The 19,791-nt window shown below is 38.6% G+C and overlaps 1 protein-coding gene across 2 annotated transcripts in view; it reads right to left on the bottom strand.

The window, feature by feature from the left end:
* FOXO3 (forkhead box O3) overlaps nucleotides 1–19,791 on the bottom strand; it is a 153,737-nt gene that overhangs the window by 68,541 nt on the left and 65,405 nt on the right. The window contains exon 1 of one of the 2 annotated variants that reach the window (XM_084622116.1): nucleotides 11,847–11,945. The exons of the other annotated variant lie outside the window; for it this stretch is intronic. Within the exon in view, the coding sequence (XP_084478242.1) occupies nucleotides 11,847–11,858 (12 nt within the window). The 5' untranslated portion in view covers nucleotides 11,859–11,945. Of the gene's footprint in view, nucleotides 1–11,846; nucleotides 11,946–19,791 lie in introns of those variants that run through there. 2 annotated transcript variants of the gene reach the window in all.

The following is a 19,791-nucleotide window of genomic DNA, read 5'->3' as shown; positions in this document are numbered from 1 at the left end:
TACCAGAAGCAGGGGTAGAGCCAGAGTCATGGACCAGAACCAGGACTCAAAGCTGACGATCGGCACCAGGCTCAGACACCAAATGCCAGAGCGAAGGGTTGAGCCAGACTCAGAGCCAGGGGTCAGAGCCAGAAATGATAGCCAATGATTACAAGCAAGGCCTCAGGGCAGGAACCAGAGGAGAGGCAAGGATCAGGGGCAAGGTGGGAGTTAGGAGCAGAGGGAAGCCAGGAGCAGACCAGGAACAGGGTTTGCAGATTGCAGTAGGCAGGCAAGAGCAGGGTCCAATGATGGTGGTGGTGATGGTAGTGGTGGTGCTCCAGCTGCTGCAGCAAGTCTTCACAGTTGATTGGACAGCCCACCTGAGTCACTTCCTGGCTTAAGTAGCAGGAGTGAGCCAATCAGGCAGCTGCAGGCCTTGGGTGCTCCAACAGGACTTCCCATGGGGCCTGGTGTACCAGGACTGGAGAGATGTTGCTTTGTCCATCTTCCTTGGTGGCAAGCAGGACATGTCAGAGATCCAGGTCACCCACAGCCCAGGGTCTAGACCGGCACGCTTGGATCCTTACAGGGTGGAAGAAAGGGTAATATGAAGTGGATTCCAACCCCGTCCCCAACACCCTCCTGTTGGCCGTTTTTTCAGCAGTATCCCTCCCTTCTGCTCTCGGAATACATGATACACACAGACTAACTGACCAGTGTGCACCACCATTTATGGGAGCACTGAACTTAAAGTTTGCCTACCTGTGCCAACTCTGGACCCATCTTAGGACAGTGCTTTTTAGGCATGAGTAGGAATAGATTGTAACTCCAGTACCCTGTGTGTGTATGTGCATGCATACATTGGGTGAAGGCATGAGCTGGTGTTTGTGGGGGGATGTTCTGATAAGTCTCTTAACTACTGAAGTTACATCAAGCAATCTCAGATTCTGAAGAGTATACATTTACTACAAAGCAAGGCAGGATGTCAAGGGTTGGCCAAAAAGGAACATGTGCCCTTGGTTCCATAGTGACTGAAGAAAAAACTAAAGGCCAAAAGTTCAGCCCTAAGTTAGGTCAGCTTCTGCCAAGGGCAGGAGGCTCCCAGTGGTGGGAAGTCAGCAAGGAAAGGGGTTGCACTGACTCAAGTAATACGAAACCTCTGTTCTGCCAGAGGGTGGCGCTGACCAGCACTGCCCCAAAAGTTGGTGGCAGTGACCACTAAAGGACATGGCCCGCACATTCAAGGGATAAAAATGATTCAACTCATTCCCCAGGAAGCCTCTGCTGTAGCTCCATGCACAAGATTAAACTACATCTACATTCCAATCCACAAAATTAAGCTGCCTATACTTGTCAAAACTTCTGGAGAAGGGTTGCTTGCCTTCCCTTGCTGTGAATCACTGTTGGGCTCAGCAGTCATTGGACGTAGAGAGGATGCAATGCTCACACTATTCAGGGGTGAATCAATAGCTAAATGTAGGTTTAATTGGTACTAAAAGCTGATCATATTACTGATGAAGAATCTGCTGAATGTTTTCTTACCATCATATCATACCAATAAGGAATCAGTGTGAATACAGTGTCCTTTCATTAACATGAAGATGAAGGATCTACACACTGCCCTTTCAAGCTGAAACTGCAGCTCAAACACCATGTTAATCTTTTGCTGATAAGCACTGGAAAATAATTCACAGTGAGATGTCATTAAAATCTGATTGTTTATTAGTTTAGTATATAATATTATGAGTATGAATTACCTTTTGTACTAAGTAGTCCTAAAACTGTATCATGTTCTTCCATCTATCATGGCAGCAATTTGTAGCTGCATTGCTATTACACACTTTCATTAAAAAAAAAAGTATTGTGTAAAAAGTGAATTCTAAAAGTAGCATGGAAGTAGGTGAAGTGCTATTAAAATCAGCAGTTCCATCAATAGTTCATATTGTTTTCATATCCTTCCCCATCCTCCAGCACTGTTCTTGAAAGAAGAATACAAAGAAGAAAAAAATGGAAGAAGGGTAGAAAAGATGGAAAGGAGGTACAAAAAAAGAAGGAATCCACTATTTCCTTGCATTTATTTGTTGCTGTATTAAAACCTCTCAGATGAATTGTATAATCTTGTGCTTAACACCTGCACATGTGTTGACCGAAATGTACTTGAGATGCCCATCATATCAAGAGCTTCCATATTAATAACTATTGAAGATTTCACTGTGTGTTTCCCCTGTATTTCAGGCAGCCTGGCATGCTTTCCAAGTTCCAGTAAAGAAAGGATAAATAAACTTCAGTACATGCCTAAGACACAATGATTTTTGTCTTGTTAGACCCTTCTGTTCCCCACCCAACTTAATTTACAGTAAGTTTGAAAAGGTCAGACTTGACACTGAATGCAATTGTGAGCACGAAAAACTCTAAATGAAATTGCCTGCAGCACAAAAATCAGCACACAGTTGATTTACTTCTTAGTTAAAAAACAAAAATAAACTCTGCACACAGCATATAGAAGGTGTCATGTAAAAATACAAACTTGGAATAATCCATTATTCCAACCACTTTACCCTTGGGAATCAGGTGCAGAAATAGCTATGCAGCAGTTATTCAGTGGTGATTAGTCACTGCATTAGTGCTGGGAAATCCAAACTTGCACATCAAAAAACAAACAAACAAACAAAATAAACCTCCAAAAAACAGCTATAAAAATACAATGGCCCCTATTCTCCCCTAAGCCTTTAGACAGAGCTCCTATAAACAACAATAGGAGTTCAAGATGCAGAGCAATAGTAGAACATGGCCTATTATGCCAAGGATTCTTGGAAGTAACTAAATGTTTAAACATACAGCCTCAGACTTAAAAAAAACCTCAACAACCCGCAATGATATTCCATGTGCAAATTTTAAATTATTAAACATTTTCACTTGACACTGACTTTAACATAACACCAAACTAGAGCAAATTAAGTTTTTATGCTGCTTTCAAGGAGTAGGATTAGAAACGGACAGGAAAAGATGCAAGATATGAAGTGAAGATAATATCATTTGAAATGCTCTTCACTCCCTTCAACATGGCTCTTTCCTTTAAAACAGTCTGATATAAAGAGACTTTTACAACTTTCCTCCTAACTATATGAAAACTGCTTATTACCCATGTGGTAAAATTTTTTTTAAACACTCTCAAACTCTTTCCCAATGTCAATACTCCCCCTCCCCCAAGATGTAACAGCACAGGTCAACTTTGATTAACAAAGTAAATAAAAAATTGAGAAATGTATCACAGTTTGGTGCTGTAGAAGTGGAGTTGCAGTGGAACTGCAAAAGAATAGAGGCTTAGGAAGAAGTCACAAACATCAGAAAGATGAAATAAAGAAAAAATGAACAAGTTGTGAATACAGACTATTGCATGGCCAGGACCTGGGGAAAATGAAAAATAAGCTGAAAAACAGAACACACACGTACTAAACTAGCATAGGTACAACTCATCTTAAAAAATCCCAGTCAGCAAAATTTTTCTTGTAATCTGCTCTGCACAGACGTTAGTTGAGATATCCGAGCCACATACTGGCCTTGTGCAGCAGTGTGGTAGAGATAGAGTTCTGACAACTGAAACTCTGAAAGAAGAAACAAACAGGCGAAGGGGCAAAATATCAAATGATTCTCTTGTCTGCTTCATTCCCTTCAATCAGACGTGCGACTCAAAAAAAAAAATCCAATAAATCTGCAACTAAGTCCAGTATTCAATTTATTTATGTTTAATTTGTCTGCTAAGACCTTCACAGATATTAACAAGACAAGAGCCTCAACCCAAAGAACTTATATGGCTTCTTAAAGACTTATGAATCTTTTTATACATGAATTGAGAAGGTTTTCACTAAGACAAAAACCTAAGAGGAGATTTTCAAAGGCACAAAGGACAGTTAGGTGACCGACTCCCGCTGAAAGTAAGTGAAGGTTAGGTGCCTAATTCTCATTTGTGTCTTTGAAAAATCTCTCCCAGAGTGGTTTAATACGATAAAAGGACCAGGCCAAAAAAATGTTTGTTTAGATTCTGGTTCTCTAATAAAGAATAAAAATTACACGTGACAAGATGCTGTTATATGAATTTAGCGGTGTTTTTGTATATGTACATGAAAGGACTAACGGAGGAGTTTTCAAACTTTTCCCAGCAACAGGGAACATTGCTGTCACTGTCATTTTTCATACAGAAGTCACTTCAGAGATACTCTAGTTCCCATCATGCAACATGCCTTGATCTAGTTTGCCTTCAATTTGGATTGAGATTGCATGCCATGGTCAATAGACCCCAAGAGCCTCGTACCTTTTAAAAACGATGACTGCACTATGCTTTTATAATGTCTGGGGCTAATTAATGCTGACTATGATTTTATCATGGCTTTGGCTCAAATTAAAAAGGATTAATTTAAATAACCCCACTGTGTTCCAAAGCCTGCTGCCTCTTCTCTTCTAAAAGCATTAATTTCAAATTTCTACAGCACCTTCTCTCACAATGGTATCATATTCTGTAGTTATCCAGATGTAATGCACACCTACTAAGAAATACTGAGAAGTTTATCAGTGACTAAAAGACATATCCACTGTGAAGTGACCGTCACTGCTCTTACTGGGCACCATAAAAACTAAACAAAAAGTATAGGTGGGCCAAGCACCCAAAGTTCAAATGCAGCACACACTTTCCCAAAGTTCATGGGTGTTTGAAATCAAGGTTTTGGCTTATCTTGGAAAAGAGAAAGGGGTTAGATGCAAAGTTCAGATCCAGAGCCAATTTTTCCAGTTTGTTTCGATTGGGAGGTATGGTTCAGGCACATCTCAACTAAAAAACCCACCCAGATCTCACTGGCTTACAAAAGGCACTTCAGTTGTGAGAAACTAACTGGCACTAAAAAGAAAAGGAGTACTTGTGGCACCTTAGAGACTAACCAATTTATTTGAGCATGAGCTTTCGTGAGCTACAGCTCACTTAGTTATCTTTCATCTCTCTTACCTCCACACTTCTCTCTGGGCTGCAATTATTAATGTTTGTTAACATGTTAAAGAAGCTTGAAGATTCTGATGTGGCCTAGAGTCCCACAAAAATATTTCAACCAACAAAAACATACAAGTATTTGGAAATACTGGACAAAAAGGTAAGGAGATAAATAGCCTTTTATGTGGTAACCAAGGACGAGCATCAAGGTAAGTGTCAGTGTGGTATGGAGAAAACATATTGCAATAAGCAGCACAGGTTGATTTGTTACTATATAAACAAAGGCTGGGTCTTTCAAGAGGGCCTCAGGGAGTTCTCGATGTATTGAAATTCAATAGGATTTGGGCACTTAACTCCCTTAGGCTCTTTTGAAAATCAAACCCAAAGGAATCAATGCTTCCATAATTTTCCATGTGTAAAAAATTACTCAAATTAAAAGAAGTTGCTAAAATTTTTGAAGTAGCTTTCTCTTTTTCAGCCTGGATTCAGAAAAAGATGCCTACCTAGGAAAGCACTTATGCACATGTTTAGTTTTAAGTATGTGCTTAAATCGCACTGAAGTGAATGTAAATTAAGCACATGCTTAGGTACATTCCTGAACTGGGATGATCATAATCACATGTTTAAGTTTTTTCCTGAATCGGGTCACTTCCAGCATTAAACTCTGCCTTGGTTCTCTAAGAGCCAGACAATAACTCACTGTACAGTTCATAAACATTTTTAGATCCAAATGTAATATTCTCATACGGTGTTACAAAGTAACAACATAGAGGGCACTTGCTTATTTAATATTTTATTTCTCAACAAACAGAAAGACATTTTAACATACCCAATTTTTAAATTTTTTTTATAGAACTAAACACATTATGTGATTCCCATTAAGTTACATACAGTGTAACTATAGAATATACTGAATCTTCCAAAAACTTCTAGTAGTAATCTTTTTTTAATCAGTCCATAAGCAGTTATTTGAATTTTGCCCTCTCTATTTTTGGCTTATGGATAGCCTTCCTAAAAACAACTGACAAATGGCATTAAAATTACAGAGCTTTCCTAAGATAGCTACATTGGATACATTTGTATTCATCTTGTTTTAAGCAACTAATGCTAATTTTAATGTCCTAACGAGTTTGGCAAAAATCTTTGCAAAAGATAGACATAAAAGTACTTGCAAATGAAAGCATGTAGCATAAGGGGAACCCTTGTACAAAAATCACTGCAAACCCTTGTACAAAGATCATTTTCATCTAAGTCATAAACCTGTGACCTGTACCTTGAGCCTTACCAACAGATACTGAACTGACTGCAGGTCCCAACAGATACAATCTTCCCAGTAGATTCTACCTCTATCCTAGGGCCAATTCAGGAAAAAACAATACTCAAGAGTCCTCAACCTATGACTTCCTTCTTCAGAGCTGCCCTGTTATGCAAGTCTAACATTTTAAAGATTACTGTGTTCCAAGATCCATAGAAAGCAGAACACTCACTCCAATCCTTATTAGATCTCCTCTATAACTAACTCAGAACCTTGGGAAATCTAATCTATTGTTCCCCTCTTTAGCAGCAGTTAGCTTCAGTAGCCTATAATGAAAAGAACTACATGCCAAGAACAACATTAATACCAAGTACATACGAAGAACTATGTTAACGTTGCATTAAGGTTGAAACTTCTACTGTGCTTCAAATGTACAGCTCCTGTTGGGGATAGTGAAGGAGATCACTGGCCCTGTGAGAGCTCTGGAAAACACTGTGACTCAGCCAGGCATAATGCTTCCTAGAGGTCCAGAGGGCATGGCTGCTGTGACAACCTTTTATCTGCACCTGGCAAATTTTATTGGTAGGTAGGTCAGGGTTTGTGTGTGTATGTGTTTGTGTGTCGGGGGGGTGGGGGGGGGGAAGGGACAGAGAGTGCAGTTCACCTGCAAAAGGGAAAAAGCACAACCTTCTCCCAAGATTTTAGCTAGAACTGGACAAATAACATATTATTTGGTCCAACGGCAATTTTGACAATTCTCAAAACAAGTTTTGTTTCAGGTCACAAACCAAAATTTCCGGTGAACCAAAAAGTTGGAAAAAAATTCATTTCAGGTCAAACAAAATGTTTAATTTATATTTTGAACATTCTTAAATGATTTTGATTTTTTTTTAAATACAATTAAAGGAAATGGGGTCCACCTGGCCAAGACGGGGAAGAGCATCGTCACACACCAACTCACCAACCTAGTGAGATCTTTAAACTAGGTTCAAAAGGAGCAGGTGACAAAAGCCCACAGGTAAGCATAAAAAAGGGCACCCTTAACGGAGGACTAGATGCTGGGGGAGGGACATGGGAAAACTGCAATAGGGTCATAGGAGCAACAAGAGGAAAATCAGTTGGAAAAGTCTAATCAGCATCTTAGATGTCTATACACAAATGCAAGGAGTATGGGAAATAAACAGGAAGAATTGGAAGTACTAGTTAAGTAACCAAAATTATGACTTAATTGGCATCCCAGAGAGTCGGTGGAATAAACCTCCTGACGGAACAGAGGGGCATAGCCTGTTCAGGAAGGAAAAGCAGGGAAAAAAGGGAGGAGGTGTTGCATTATACACCAAAAACATGTTCTGAGGCCCAGAAAGAGGCGAGAGACAGATCAGTTGAAAGTCTCTGGGTAAAGATAAAAGGGGGGAAAATAGGGGTGATGTCATGGTAGGAGTCTACTATAGATCAACAAATCAAGAAGAGGAGGCACTTCTAGAACAACTAATAGAAATATCCAAAACACAAGACCTGGGAGTAATGGGGGATTTTAGCTACCTAGACATCTATTGGAAATATAATGTGGCAACATACAAAACTTCCAACAAGTTACTGGAATCTTTTAGGGACAGCTATTTGTTTTCAGAAAGTGGAGGAAGTAACCAGGAGGACAGCCATTTTAGACTTGATTCCAATCAGCCAAGAGTAATTGGTTGCAAATCTGAAGATGGAAGGCAATTTGGGTTAAAGCGATCATGAAATGACAGATTTCATGATGCTAAGGAAAGAAAGGAGTGAGAGCAATACAATAGGAACAGTGGACTTTAAAAAAAAGCAGACTTTAACGAACACAGAGATCTGGTAGGCAAGGTCCCATGGGAAGAAAATCTAAGGGATAAAGGAGTTCAGAAGAGGTGGCAGTTTCCCAAAGAGACAATATGAACAGCATAACCATAAACTATCCTGATACAGAGGAAAGATAGGAAGAATAGTAAGAAGCCAATATGGCTCCATTAGGAGATATTTAATGACCGGAAAATCAAAAAGAAATCCTACAGAAAGTCGAAATATGGACAAATTACTAGAGGATTGTAAAAGAATAGCACAAGTATGTAGGGACAAAATCAGAAATGCTGAGGCATAAAATGAGTTGTACTAGCAAAGGACATAAAAGGCTATAAAAAGAGGTTTTATAAATGCATTAGGACCAAGACAACAACAAAGGAAAGTGCATATCCTCTACTAAGCAGGGAAGGAGATCTAATAACAGATGACTACAAAAAGGCTGAGGAGTTTAAGACCTATTTTGCTTCAGTCTTCACTAAAAGGGTATATTGTGTCCAGAACTTAACACAATTAATATTAACAAGGGGAAGAAACACAAGCCAAAATAGGGAAAGATCGGGTTACAGAATATTTAGACAAGTGAGATGTACGCAAGACAGCAGGGCCTGATGAAATTCACTCTAGCGTGTTTAAACTAGTTCCTTAAGTTATCTTGGAACCGTTACCAATTATCTTTGAGAACTCATAGAGGACGGGTGTGGTCCCAGAGGACTGGTGAAGCGCAAACATAATACATATCTTTAAAAGCGCAAACATAATACATATCTAAAAAAAACAAAGAGGACCTGGGGAATTACAGATCAGTCTGCCTAACTTTGATATCTGAAAAGCTACTCACACAAATTATTAAATAATCAATTTGTAAGCACCTAGAGGATAATAAGGTTAAAAGAAATAGCCAGCATGGATTTGTCAAGAACAAATCATTCTATCAATCCAAGTAAGATAATGGATCAGCTGATATTGGAGTAACTTGGTAAAGTCTACAAGGAGACTTATGTAATTAATTCTAATCAATGGGGTTTATGGAAAATAGAGCCTACCTAACTAATTTGTAATCTCACCAAAAGAAGATACCAAGTTTGGCTGATAAAGATAACAGTGTTAACATATTATATTTAGACTTAGGTAAGGCATTTAACTTGCCACCATATGACATTTTGATTAAAATCCTAGAACAATATAAAGTTAACATAGCACACAGTAAATGGATTAACAACTGGCTAAGTGATAGTTCTCAAAATGTTACTGTAAACGGGAATTATCATCAAGCAAGTTTGTTTCCAGTGGGTTCCCTGGGGGATGGTTCTTGGACCAACGCTATTTAACATCTTTATCTATGACCTGAAAGAAAACATAAAAATCATAACTGATAAAGTTTGCAGATGACTCAAAAATTGGATGAGTGGTAAATAATGAAGAGTACAGGTCACTGATTCAGAGCGATCTGGATCGCTTGGTAAGCTGAACACAAGCAAACAATATGTGTTTTAATACAGCTAAATGTAAATGTGTGTATCTAAAAACAAAGGAAGTAGTTCACACTTACGGGATGGGGGGATTCTGTCCTGGGAAGCACTGACTCTGAAAAAGATTTGGGTTGGACAATCAGCTGAACCTGAGCTCCCAGTGTGATGCTGTGGCCAAAAGAGCTAATGCGATCCTGGGATGCATAAACGGGAATCTCAAGTAGGAGTAGAGAGGTTATTTTAACTTTATATTTGGCACTGTTGCAACTGCTGCTGGAATACTGTGTCCAGTTCTAGTATGCACAATTCAAGATGGACGCGGACAAACTGGAGAGGGTTTAGAAAAGAACACCTACACTGATTAAAGGATTAGAAAACCTGCTTTATAGACTCAAGGAGCTCAATCTATTTAGTTTAACAAAGAGAAGATTAAGGGGTGATTTGATGAGTATCTGTAAGTACCGATGTAGGGAACAAATATTTAATAATGGGCTCTTCAATCTAGCAGAGAAAGGTACAACATGATCCATTGGCTGGAAGTTGAAGCTAGACAAACTCAGATTAGAAATAAAGCATACATTTTTGACAGTGAGATTAACCATTAGAACAATTTACCAAGGGTCATGATGGATTCTCCATCACTGACAATTTTTATGTCACTATTGGATATTATTCTAAAAGATCTACTGTAAGAATTATTTTGGGGAAGTTTTATGGCCTGTATTATATAGGAGATCAGATTAGATTATCACAATGTTCACTTCTCGGATGGAAATCTATTAATCAAACCAACCTAATTTTCTTCTTTGACAGGGTTACTGGTGTAGCAGACACAGGCGGAAGCTGTAGATGTGATATAGTTGATTTTAATAAAGTCTTTGACATAGTCCCACATGAATTTATAAGAAAATTAGGGAAATGTGGTCTAGATGAGGACTTCAGTAACTCAGCCAGAGATTAGGAGTCTATCTCAGGAGTGGATCAGGTTCTGTGGCCTGCAATGTTCACGAGGTACTAGATGATCACAATAGTCCCTTCTGACCTTGAAGTCTATGAGTTTATGAAAATACTATGAAGGTGGGCGCACAACTGGTCAAATGGGAATACTCGAAGTGTAGTTATCAATGGTTTGCTGTCAAAGCGAGAGGATGCACTTAGTGGAGTCACACAGGGGTCTGTCTTGGGTGTGGTACTATTCAATATTTTAATTAGTGACTTGCATAACGGAGTGGACGGTACAGCTTGTAAAATTTGTGGGTGACACCAAGGTACATGGAGTTGCAAGCGTTTTGGAAGACAGGATTAGAAATCCAAATGAACCTCAGAAATTGGAAAATTGGCCTGAAATCAACAAGATGATACTCAATAAAGGTAAGTGCAGAGTACTACATTTAGGAAGGAAAAATCAAATGCCCAACTATAAAATGGAGAATAACTGACTAGGATGTGGAGGCTCAGGTGTATTAACAGAAGTATGATAATACACAAGAGGTAAATGTTCCACTCTACTTGGCATTGGTGAGACATCAGCTGGAGTAGTGTGTCTAATTCTGGGCACCACACTTCACGAAAGATGTGAATACACTGGAGAAAGTCCAAAGGAGAGCAACAAAAATGATAAAAGGCCTTTGAGGAAAGGTTAAAAAAACTGGTCATGTTTAGTCTTGAGAAAAGAAACCTGAGGGGGGAACCTGAAACCATTTTTCAAATATGTTAAGGGCTGTTATTAAAAGGGTAGTGATTAATTGTTCTCCATATCCACTGATGGTGGGACAATGAACTTAATCTGCAGCAAGAGAGATTTAAGTTAGATATTTGGAAAACTTTTTCCTACTGTAAGCGCTGTTAAATTCTGGAACAGGTTTCCCAGGAATCCCCATCACTACAGGTTTTTAAGAACAGGTTGGACAAACTCCTGTCAGGGATAGCCTAGGTTTACTTGGTCCTGCCTCAGAGCAGGGGGCTGGGCTCAAGGTCCCTTCCAGCTCTGCATTTCTATGGTTCCAAGAAATTTTGAATCAAAACAACTGAAATGTTTCCTTTCAAAAATGTCAAAATCAAATATTTTGATTTGGGGGGGGATTTTAAAAGGACTTGTTCCCAAGTGAACAATCTGGTGAAATTGAGATGAATTTAGGAAACATTTTGTGATGCCAAATCTGCATTTATTTATTTTTTTGCTGAATAAAAAGTTCTGATTGACAATTTTTGCCCAGCCCCAAGTTTAACTGCATTGAAGTCAAAATAAAAAAAATCCCTCTGATCTGTTGCACACTTCCATTACACACTTAATGATAACATTAAAAACACAGCAAAATAAAATGTTACCTACCAATATGTGCATCTAAAGTACCAGTACAGATCCTGTGTAGAAGATGCTGAATGATACATTGCATTGTCCAGTGTTGTGCACAAAGTTTATGAAACTGTCCCTCAGATGATCTGTCTTTCATTCTAGAATACATAAGGCAAAACTCAGCAGCATTTTGAGTTAACTGAATGAGTCTACAGGGCACTCCAGCAGGGTGTCTTAACTGAGTATTAATAGCACCTTTAGGAAGAACCTCCAGCATTTTAACAATTTTTGAGAAAGCCCATTTTGCTCCTTCATGCTTTTTCTAATAGATTTCCATTTAAGGTGCCATACTATATATACACTCACCTTCCACATTTATTACCCAGTCACATGGTAAATTGTCCTATCCTCCTTTCTTACCTTGAACTGTACTTGCCTCCAGTATGTCTCACTTGCCAAGTTTCTTAACTTATCAGGCTTTTGTAAGCCAAGAATGATTGAAGTTCGCATGCAGTACTTCCTGCATGCAAAATCCAGAGTCAGCTAAACTGTGCACAAGATAGGTTATTTCTGCATCATCAAATGTGCTTATTGCAATTACAAGTTGCAAGGAGAGTAACATTTTGAAGTGAACTAAATGGTACAGACTACAGAAGGGGGAGAATCAGAAGAAGAATGAAGCAAGCCCAAAAGTCTTGTTCCTTTGCAAGAGAGGGCATCATCCACAGTTCTCAATATACATTAATAATATTAAAGGCTCTGGGATGGACTCATATTTTTCAGATTATTAAATATTACAGGAATGACATGCTTAAGTTTTCTGACATTTGTTAAACACAGGAGGCCAATTAGGAGGCTTTCAAATACTGCTTCTAATAATACAAAATGATGCAATTAAAAGACACTAAGAGCATCTCAAAGGGAATTTGATGGAATAGGCTATCAGTCAAGAATGTGAATACATTTGCAAAATCTGGTAACATACAATACCACATACTTTTCAATTCCCATTCTTCCACCTGTAATACTCTTTAAAATAAAATAAAAAACGCTCTCCCTCTCCTAAATTCCTTCTTTAATGGCTGTTAAAGCTGGCATCTTTACTTGAGAATGATGCCTAAAGTTCATGCCCTGTTACCTCCATTGGGCCACTTGAAATACTGGAGGCTCCTACATCAAATGACAGAAAGCCTTTATTTTAAAGAAAGCCTGAGATGTGAATGCCTTACATTAAAATGAGAGATTGGAAAAGAAGAAAAAGATGATAAGCATTAGGTGCATTAGTTGGCATCCCTCTGTATATAAAACAGACAGCAAGATGTCAATACAAATGAATTTTTACTGGGATCTTGCACATATGAAACAGAAACCGATTGAAAATAATAACTAAAATGAAAACAGTCAAACTCTTAAAATCTTGCCAACACTTCTTTTTGCGATACCACATTTGAAACATAACACAGTGAAATTTAATGAGAATTAACCTAAGAAGTAAAAATTCAATGCTTATAAATTTTGAAAGAGAGAAAGCTGTGAAGTATCCTTCAGGGCATAATTTATGTTTCATGTACATCACGCAGGAGGGTATGAAAATGTACACACAATATGCTGCTACATATTGAGAGACATTGTATCAGTCCCATGACCTCCATTCTCCAGTCTCTTCTTAGATGTTCTCCATATGGGCCAAGAAGCTATTAAAGGCAAAAGATCCCTTTAATTTGTTTGTAATAAGAATTCTTGTTTGGGATGTTCAAACAAAATGTGTTGCTCATCTAAACAGGTTGGGCTTTTTAAAATGGAGAACACTATGTGAAACTATTTTGATTTCTACTTGGCAGTTGTTTAATGTTTCTCTTCAGAAATACAGTTCTGAAGATAACAGAATAACACAAGTGCAGAGAGGGACATCAATGTCAAACACAAGCATAACAGGACTAATGCTTCCGTCTCTTCCTACTCCCTTCTGAGACTGCAAGATATTTGCTTTTATCATCACCATCATTTGACTTCCCAATCCTGACTACCAGTTACAGTAATACAATAGGTACTATCTAGAGTTGCTGAATCAAAGCAAAGTAGCCCTAGAAATTAAACCATAAACAAGAAAAAAATAACTCCAAAGAAGCCCCCACATATAAAAGCTACAACACAAATTGTGAATCACGCCACGGCAATCTCACATCCCATAAGAAAGCCCTGCCCTTGCTCTTTCTTTTGTTGCTCTTGTGTGTAGAGAAGATAAAAATGATTCATTTAGGCTTAGTCATCACAAAACATTAGCTGAGCCTATCACTTGTCTTCTTCATTTTTTTAGCACAGGGCATCTCCAGATGTCGATTTCAGTTTATGAACTGTAGCTATTGGGGGCGGGTACAGGGAGGGGACACGAAATCTCTCAACTATCCAGGGATACATACTTTCAGATACAGATTCACTGATACAATGCTGGAACGCATAGCCAAAAGTGAAAATGCATTTGCTTCTACACGCTGCTACCAGTGCATTCACTGCGAAGAATGAAAATGGCTGAATAATCAACTGCAGACAACTGCTGGGGTCATGGAAGGAGGTGGAGAGGTTGAAACCTTGAACTACTGTTGCTGATGTATAGTATCTTTATCTCCCTGTTCCCTATGGTGTGTAGTTGCTAGTTATCTCAAAGGATGAATGACTTGCCTGACATGAATTATGTCTGCTTATCCTTGAGACGGGGCATGCACTAAGTGATTATGTCATCTAAGAATACAGCCATTAGGGAATTACAATGGTGAACAAAAATGTGTGTCTTGCTTTTGCCATCATATCAGGGGCTTCTGTATATTTCTGTAGGGCTGAGGTGGGAAAGAAATGGAGGGATCTGTAAAAGAGGATGACTGTCACCTGTTGCATTAGCTACCTGTTAAGTTTTCTGCTGTTATTGTTTTTGCAGAAAACCAGACTACACTGAGAGTGTTTTAACAATAAAAATCTCCTTGATTCTGCAGAGGATTTTAATCCATCTGATCACCAACAAAGCAAAAACTTATCAGCGAAGATTAATGGCCAATGTAGGTAGAACAAAGAGCTCTCAGGCATTTCTCTTGCATTGGGATCATGTCTACATGACCGAGTGTATTTCTTCTGAAGAGCAACATGTATTTTTTAAAATTAAAATCAATAGATTTAGTGACAGAATTTACAATAGTGTCTTTGACAAGTCTATTGACCTACATGACACACGCACAAGACCCTTGGCATGGTTAATTCAGAGAAGCAGATTGTTGTTTACAATAATAAAAATATATAACATTTAAAGCATAAACACCTATCAAAGTACAGTTAGTTCCTACTAAGCAGAGTGGGCTAAAGGAGGCAGAGAGTCAGGAATGTTGCACTGAATTGAACAGTTAGCTCTTCAGGATAACACCTGAGCAAGTTAGGAGGATAAATCACATGATTAAATTGAAAGCAAAGCACAAGTCTATAAAAGGCTCAAACATGCGTTATTACAGTCTTGCAAAATTCTACTCAACCATTTCCCCGGGACACTTTATGTATTATCTCCTGGTTTCATCAGTTCCCAATACCAAATAACTGAATATACCAGTTAAATGCTCCCTTTCAAATGTTACTACTATACGGGGGAAGGAGGAAAGCACCTTTAACTGGCAGGAATAAAATGATTCCAGACATGGAAGTAGTATTTATAGACACAATGGCACTGGTTGGGCTCTAGGCTCCCCAATTGTTTTTGAAGGGACTGCCTCTCCTACTGTGGTTTCACAATAGTAGGTCTTCCCAAAGGTGACCACCAAACATATCATCTGTTAACTATTTTGTCATAGTGCATTTTCAGAAATAAGTTAAAACACTATACTCTGGACCCTCCTGCACTGTGCTCTGGATGAACAGCAATTTAACTTCTCTCTCGTCTGACCTGCAGTTTACCTGGTGAAAATTTTTCTGAGAGTAAAAAAAGCTTGTGTAACTACAAACCGCTCCTTTACAGAACTGCCACACAAACTCTAGGCTTCTGTACTTCAGTGTCAATGGTACATGAATGCATGGATAATGCAATTTCAAGAGAGTGTATACTGCTCCAATCAACCCCTACAAAACTTTTAAAAAAATAACTTTGTGTGTTTACTTCTTTTCTTGCAATCTTTACTAAGTGAACACCCTCCTGTCCTGGCAACCCTGATAGGTTGTCCTGAACATTACCAGATAATATATAAAACCTAATCCTCATTTGAACATTCCTGGAACTGGGCCAGAACATTTGTATCTTTCCAGGGCACAGCTCAAGCTAGTACTTTTGATATCTGTTTATGCCAAGAAAAGCCTTGGTAGGACATGGAAAGAGGAAATCATTCTCTTATTTCCATGTGGACACAGAACACTTTGCCCAGGAACAGAAGATGCCACACAAAGGGACAAAGAGCAATCAGATTTAGTTTAGAAAATATCGATCCCACTCATTGTATACATAAAACTGAATTTCTTTCTGACACAAATTTATTTTTAAAAAATAAAGATCTTGGAAGTGAGTATAAAGCCCTAAATAATCTATGCTTTTGTTCAGATAATACTTTATCTGTGGGTATAAACAACTTTGAAAATTTGGTATTAATCTCATCTCCCTGTCCATATTGGTTTAAATTTTCATTCTCTTACATAAAATCTATTTCCCCCCCCAAACTGCCCCTTCACCCACCACCACAAATGAGGAGTTATACTGCATGATTCCAAGAAAGGTTTAATTAATACACTAGATCCCAAACTCAAGAATAATCTGTTCATGGAAAAATAAAGGCAACAGATTTACAGGTTTTTGTATGCAAGGGGAGAAAGGACTCCCTTGTTAGTTTCTATTTATGGACCCATAGCAGATGACCTGAATCTCCTCCATCCCCATCCCCCTTCCATTGAGCCTATAGCTCAGATTATTCTCTTCCTAATGAAAACACCACCTGCCATATGGATAGGAGATTAATTACATTACATTTATATTAATAAAATACATGAGTCACATTTGCACCACACATATTTTATGTGTTATAGCAGTGCTTTATATTTGGGTCTGTATACAATAGAAAGACACTCAAAAATGGGATTTTCCTCACTGAATTTTATGAAAATGAAGATCAGGTCTGATTCATATTTCAGTCTGAATGCAAATCAACTTAAGGGTAGAAAGGTAGTTTTCTCTTTCCACTTAGTCACAGGGCCTGAGCCTTAGGCCAAGGTTTAACTGCACCCCTTCTCCACCCCAAAAACACCACCTTCCTCACCTGAAGCCTGATCCAAAGCCCAATAAAGTCAATGGCTGGCTTTCCATTGACTAAAACAGGCTCTGAATCAAGCCCTGATTTTTACCTGGTTTAGAGATGCTGGCCACTTCCCCTTAGATTTTTGGTAAATGTTGTTTTCCAAGACTCCCAAAACGTAATTTTCACATGCTCCAGATTAATGCACCTCAGAACATGTTATGTATTCCAGAGCAAGTTAGACTTTAATTCTGTCATGTCCAGACCCCAGCTTAGGGAACTTCTAGAGCTGCGGAGCTCTATAAAAGGGTCTTTCAAAGGCAGGGAAATGAGAACAGAGTAGATTACAGAGGAGAAGGGACTTGGGGCTCCAATGGAAGTCAAAAAGAGGGAGTGACCTTATCTGACCTTGATCAAAACTTTTGGGTTTAATTTGCTGGGTGAGCAACAGTTCAAGCGAATTATTTCCCCTATCCCTAATGCTATACTCAGCACTCAATTTACAGAATGCTCTACCCCTCATGTTGTGTCTCAGGGAACATTTCCATCTCTCCACTAAAAGATGCATTATTCATGTTTCTGGGAATGAGGAGTGGAGAATTAGAAAACAAAATGCCTGAATAGGAGACGTTGCACGTAAGAGTTTCACCACTCAAAGATCACTGCAAAATGAGTCACTTACTGTACTGCTGATGCATTTGTGTTGAATTAAGGAGTGCAGCAAATTGATTTTATCCCCAGATTTAATGTTCTGTCCTACAAGCATTATTTGTTTGGGAGGGAGTTCTGTCTTTGGCGACAAGACCAGCATGGAATTCTCTGCTGGTCTAGTCCACTTCCCTTCTCCCCAAGGAAAGCCAACTAATACAAAATAATATCAATCTTTTAACAAAAAAGGGAACAAAGATTAAACAACAAGAAATTCCACAAGCACTGTTCTGTCTTAATGATTAGGAAGTACCTAAGCATGTTTGGTTTGTCCAAGTAAAGGCTGTGGGATTTTTTCAACCCACTCTTACATTCCTGACTTCCATTCCCTGCTTATAGCAGAACTGTGACAGAAAAGATTCTCCAGGACTTTAATGCTGCTTGATACCAGACATTAGGGTAAAATCCTGGTCTTGCAAGGGAGTCTTGCCATTAACTTCAATGGAGCCAGGATTTCACTGTAAGGGTGCAACCCCCCTCAACATCATAACTTGCATCCTCTCTGAAACTTATCTCCTCCTCTTGCACAGAGCATAGGAATGAATATGGCTGGCACAGAAATGGTACTTGCCAACAAAAGACACCCAAAGTTTCTCTTTAAAAAGACTATTAAGATTCTGGTGAGAAAGGCAAATGGAGGGAATCCCAGAGTTATCCCTTTTGTTCTTAACCAATAGCCTTCCAAATCAGGCCATCTTGACTATCTGGCTGAGGACTGGTTGTGAATTTCTTCAAGGCAAGTCAACATCTCTACTGGTTTGGCAACAGCTGGAAGGCAGAGATTGCCTGAGATGCAAACTTCCATCCCAGCAACTGGACTGCAGATCAAACCTCATGGTCAGGACAGATTCTGTCCCTCAATGTTATATACACACCTATTACGTCAATGTGCATACATAACCCACTCTGACTTTGCAGGAGCCACATGTGGATCCAAGAGCAGATTTTGTCTGGAGTTGTTTTTAGCTTCGTAATGGTTTCTATCTCTCTTAAATAACAGAAAACATGCTGTTTATAAATCCAATAACTTCTTAAATGTATTCACAAGTTTATTCCTTTAACAGACAAACAACACCGAAGTTCCATTAGATGTACGTATTTTATATTTTTACTTTTGGGAACAATAGATTGTTCTTTTAACAAGTATGTTGTGTAACTGGAATTTATATTTTCATGTACAGGAACCGTATGTTTTATCACAGCAGTCTTTTATAAATGGACTGACACAGATGCTATTTGTTTCACAAGTTCCACTGGCCTGGTCTAACCTGATCTAAGGAAGACATGATTAGATTGGTGCCTAAGTCATAAGTCTATACATCCAAAATTACCCCCCCCCCAAATTTTAAACATACAAAAGAAAACCAACGTTCACAGCACACAGTGCAGGTAGCTAAAGTTTCAGTGCATTCGTTTTCCTAACCTATCCCCAGCATTTTCAGCAGAGCAGGGATACAGGTCTCAATACTTGAATGCAGTAAGGTTTATTGCACTAGCTTGGTGATTCACTAAGTACAGGATGTGCCCAATTATCCTGTGTATTTTTCCAGTCCGATTTCATAAACTCCAATTGCACAAGTACAGGAATTCATCTTTTCTTGCTTGTCCATTAAAGCTCATTTTATGGAAGATCCTCCACCTTCAACAACAAAAATGCAAGCTGGCTACACGCATATTTTTTGGTTTTGTTGTTGTAACCATGGAACCAACAAAATCAGCTGCTGAGTATGTATATTATGTGATGAAATAACCAGTTTGGTCTTTGTCTGAACCTGTTAAAAAAAGCTTTGCCTTTTATACAGGACACAACTTCTGCTCCAAAATCCAAAAGTTAAAAACAGCAGTTCTGAGGACACATGTATTCTAAGCCAACAACATTTGGCTGCCTAATATAAAAATTTACAGAATTGTTACAACTAAAAACAAATCATTGGAGCTTTCCAAGATAAATAATTACTAAGAATTCTGGTTATCAGGCCATAAATGTGGCTTCTAATCTAATTGGTTTCAACATCATTGGAGTG

The sequence above is a fragment of the Lepidochelys olivacea genome, assembly GCF_965140295.1.
Source record: "Lepidochelys olivacea isolate rLepOli2 genome assembly, chromosome: 3".
Lineage (NCBI taxonomy): Eukaryota > Metazoa > Chordata > Testudines > Cheloniidae > Lepidochelys > Lepidochelys olivacea.
This window is presented reverse-complemented; position numbering and strand designations above follow the sequence as displayed.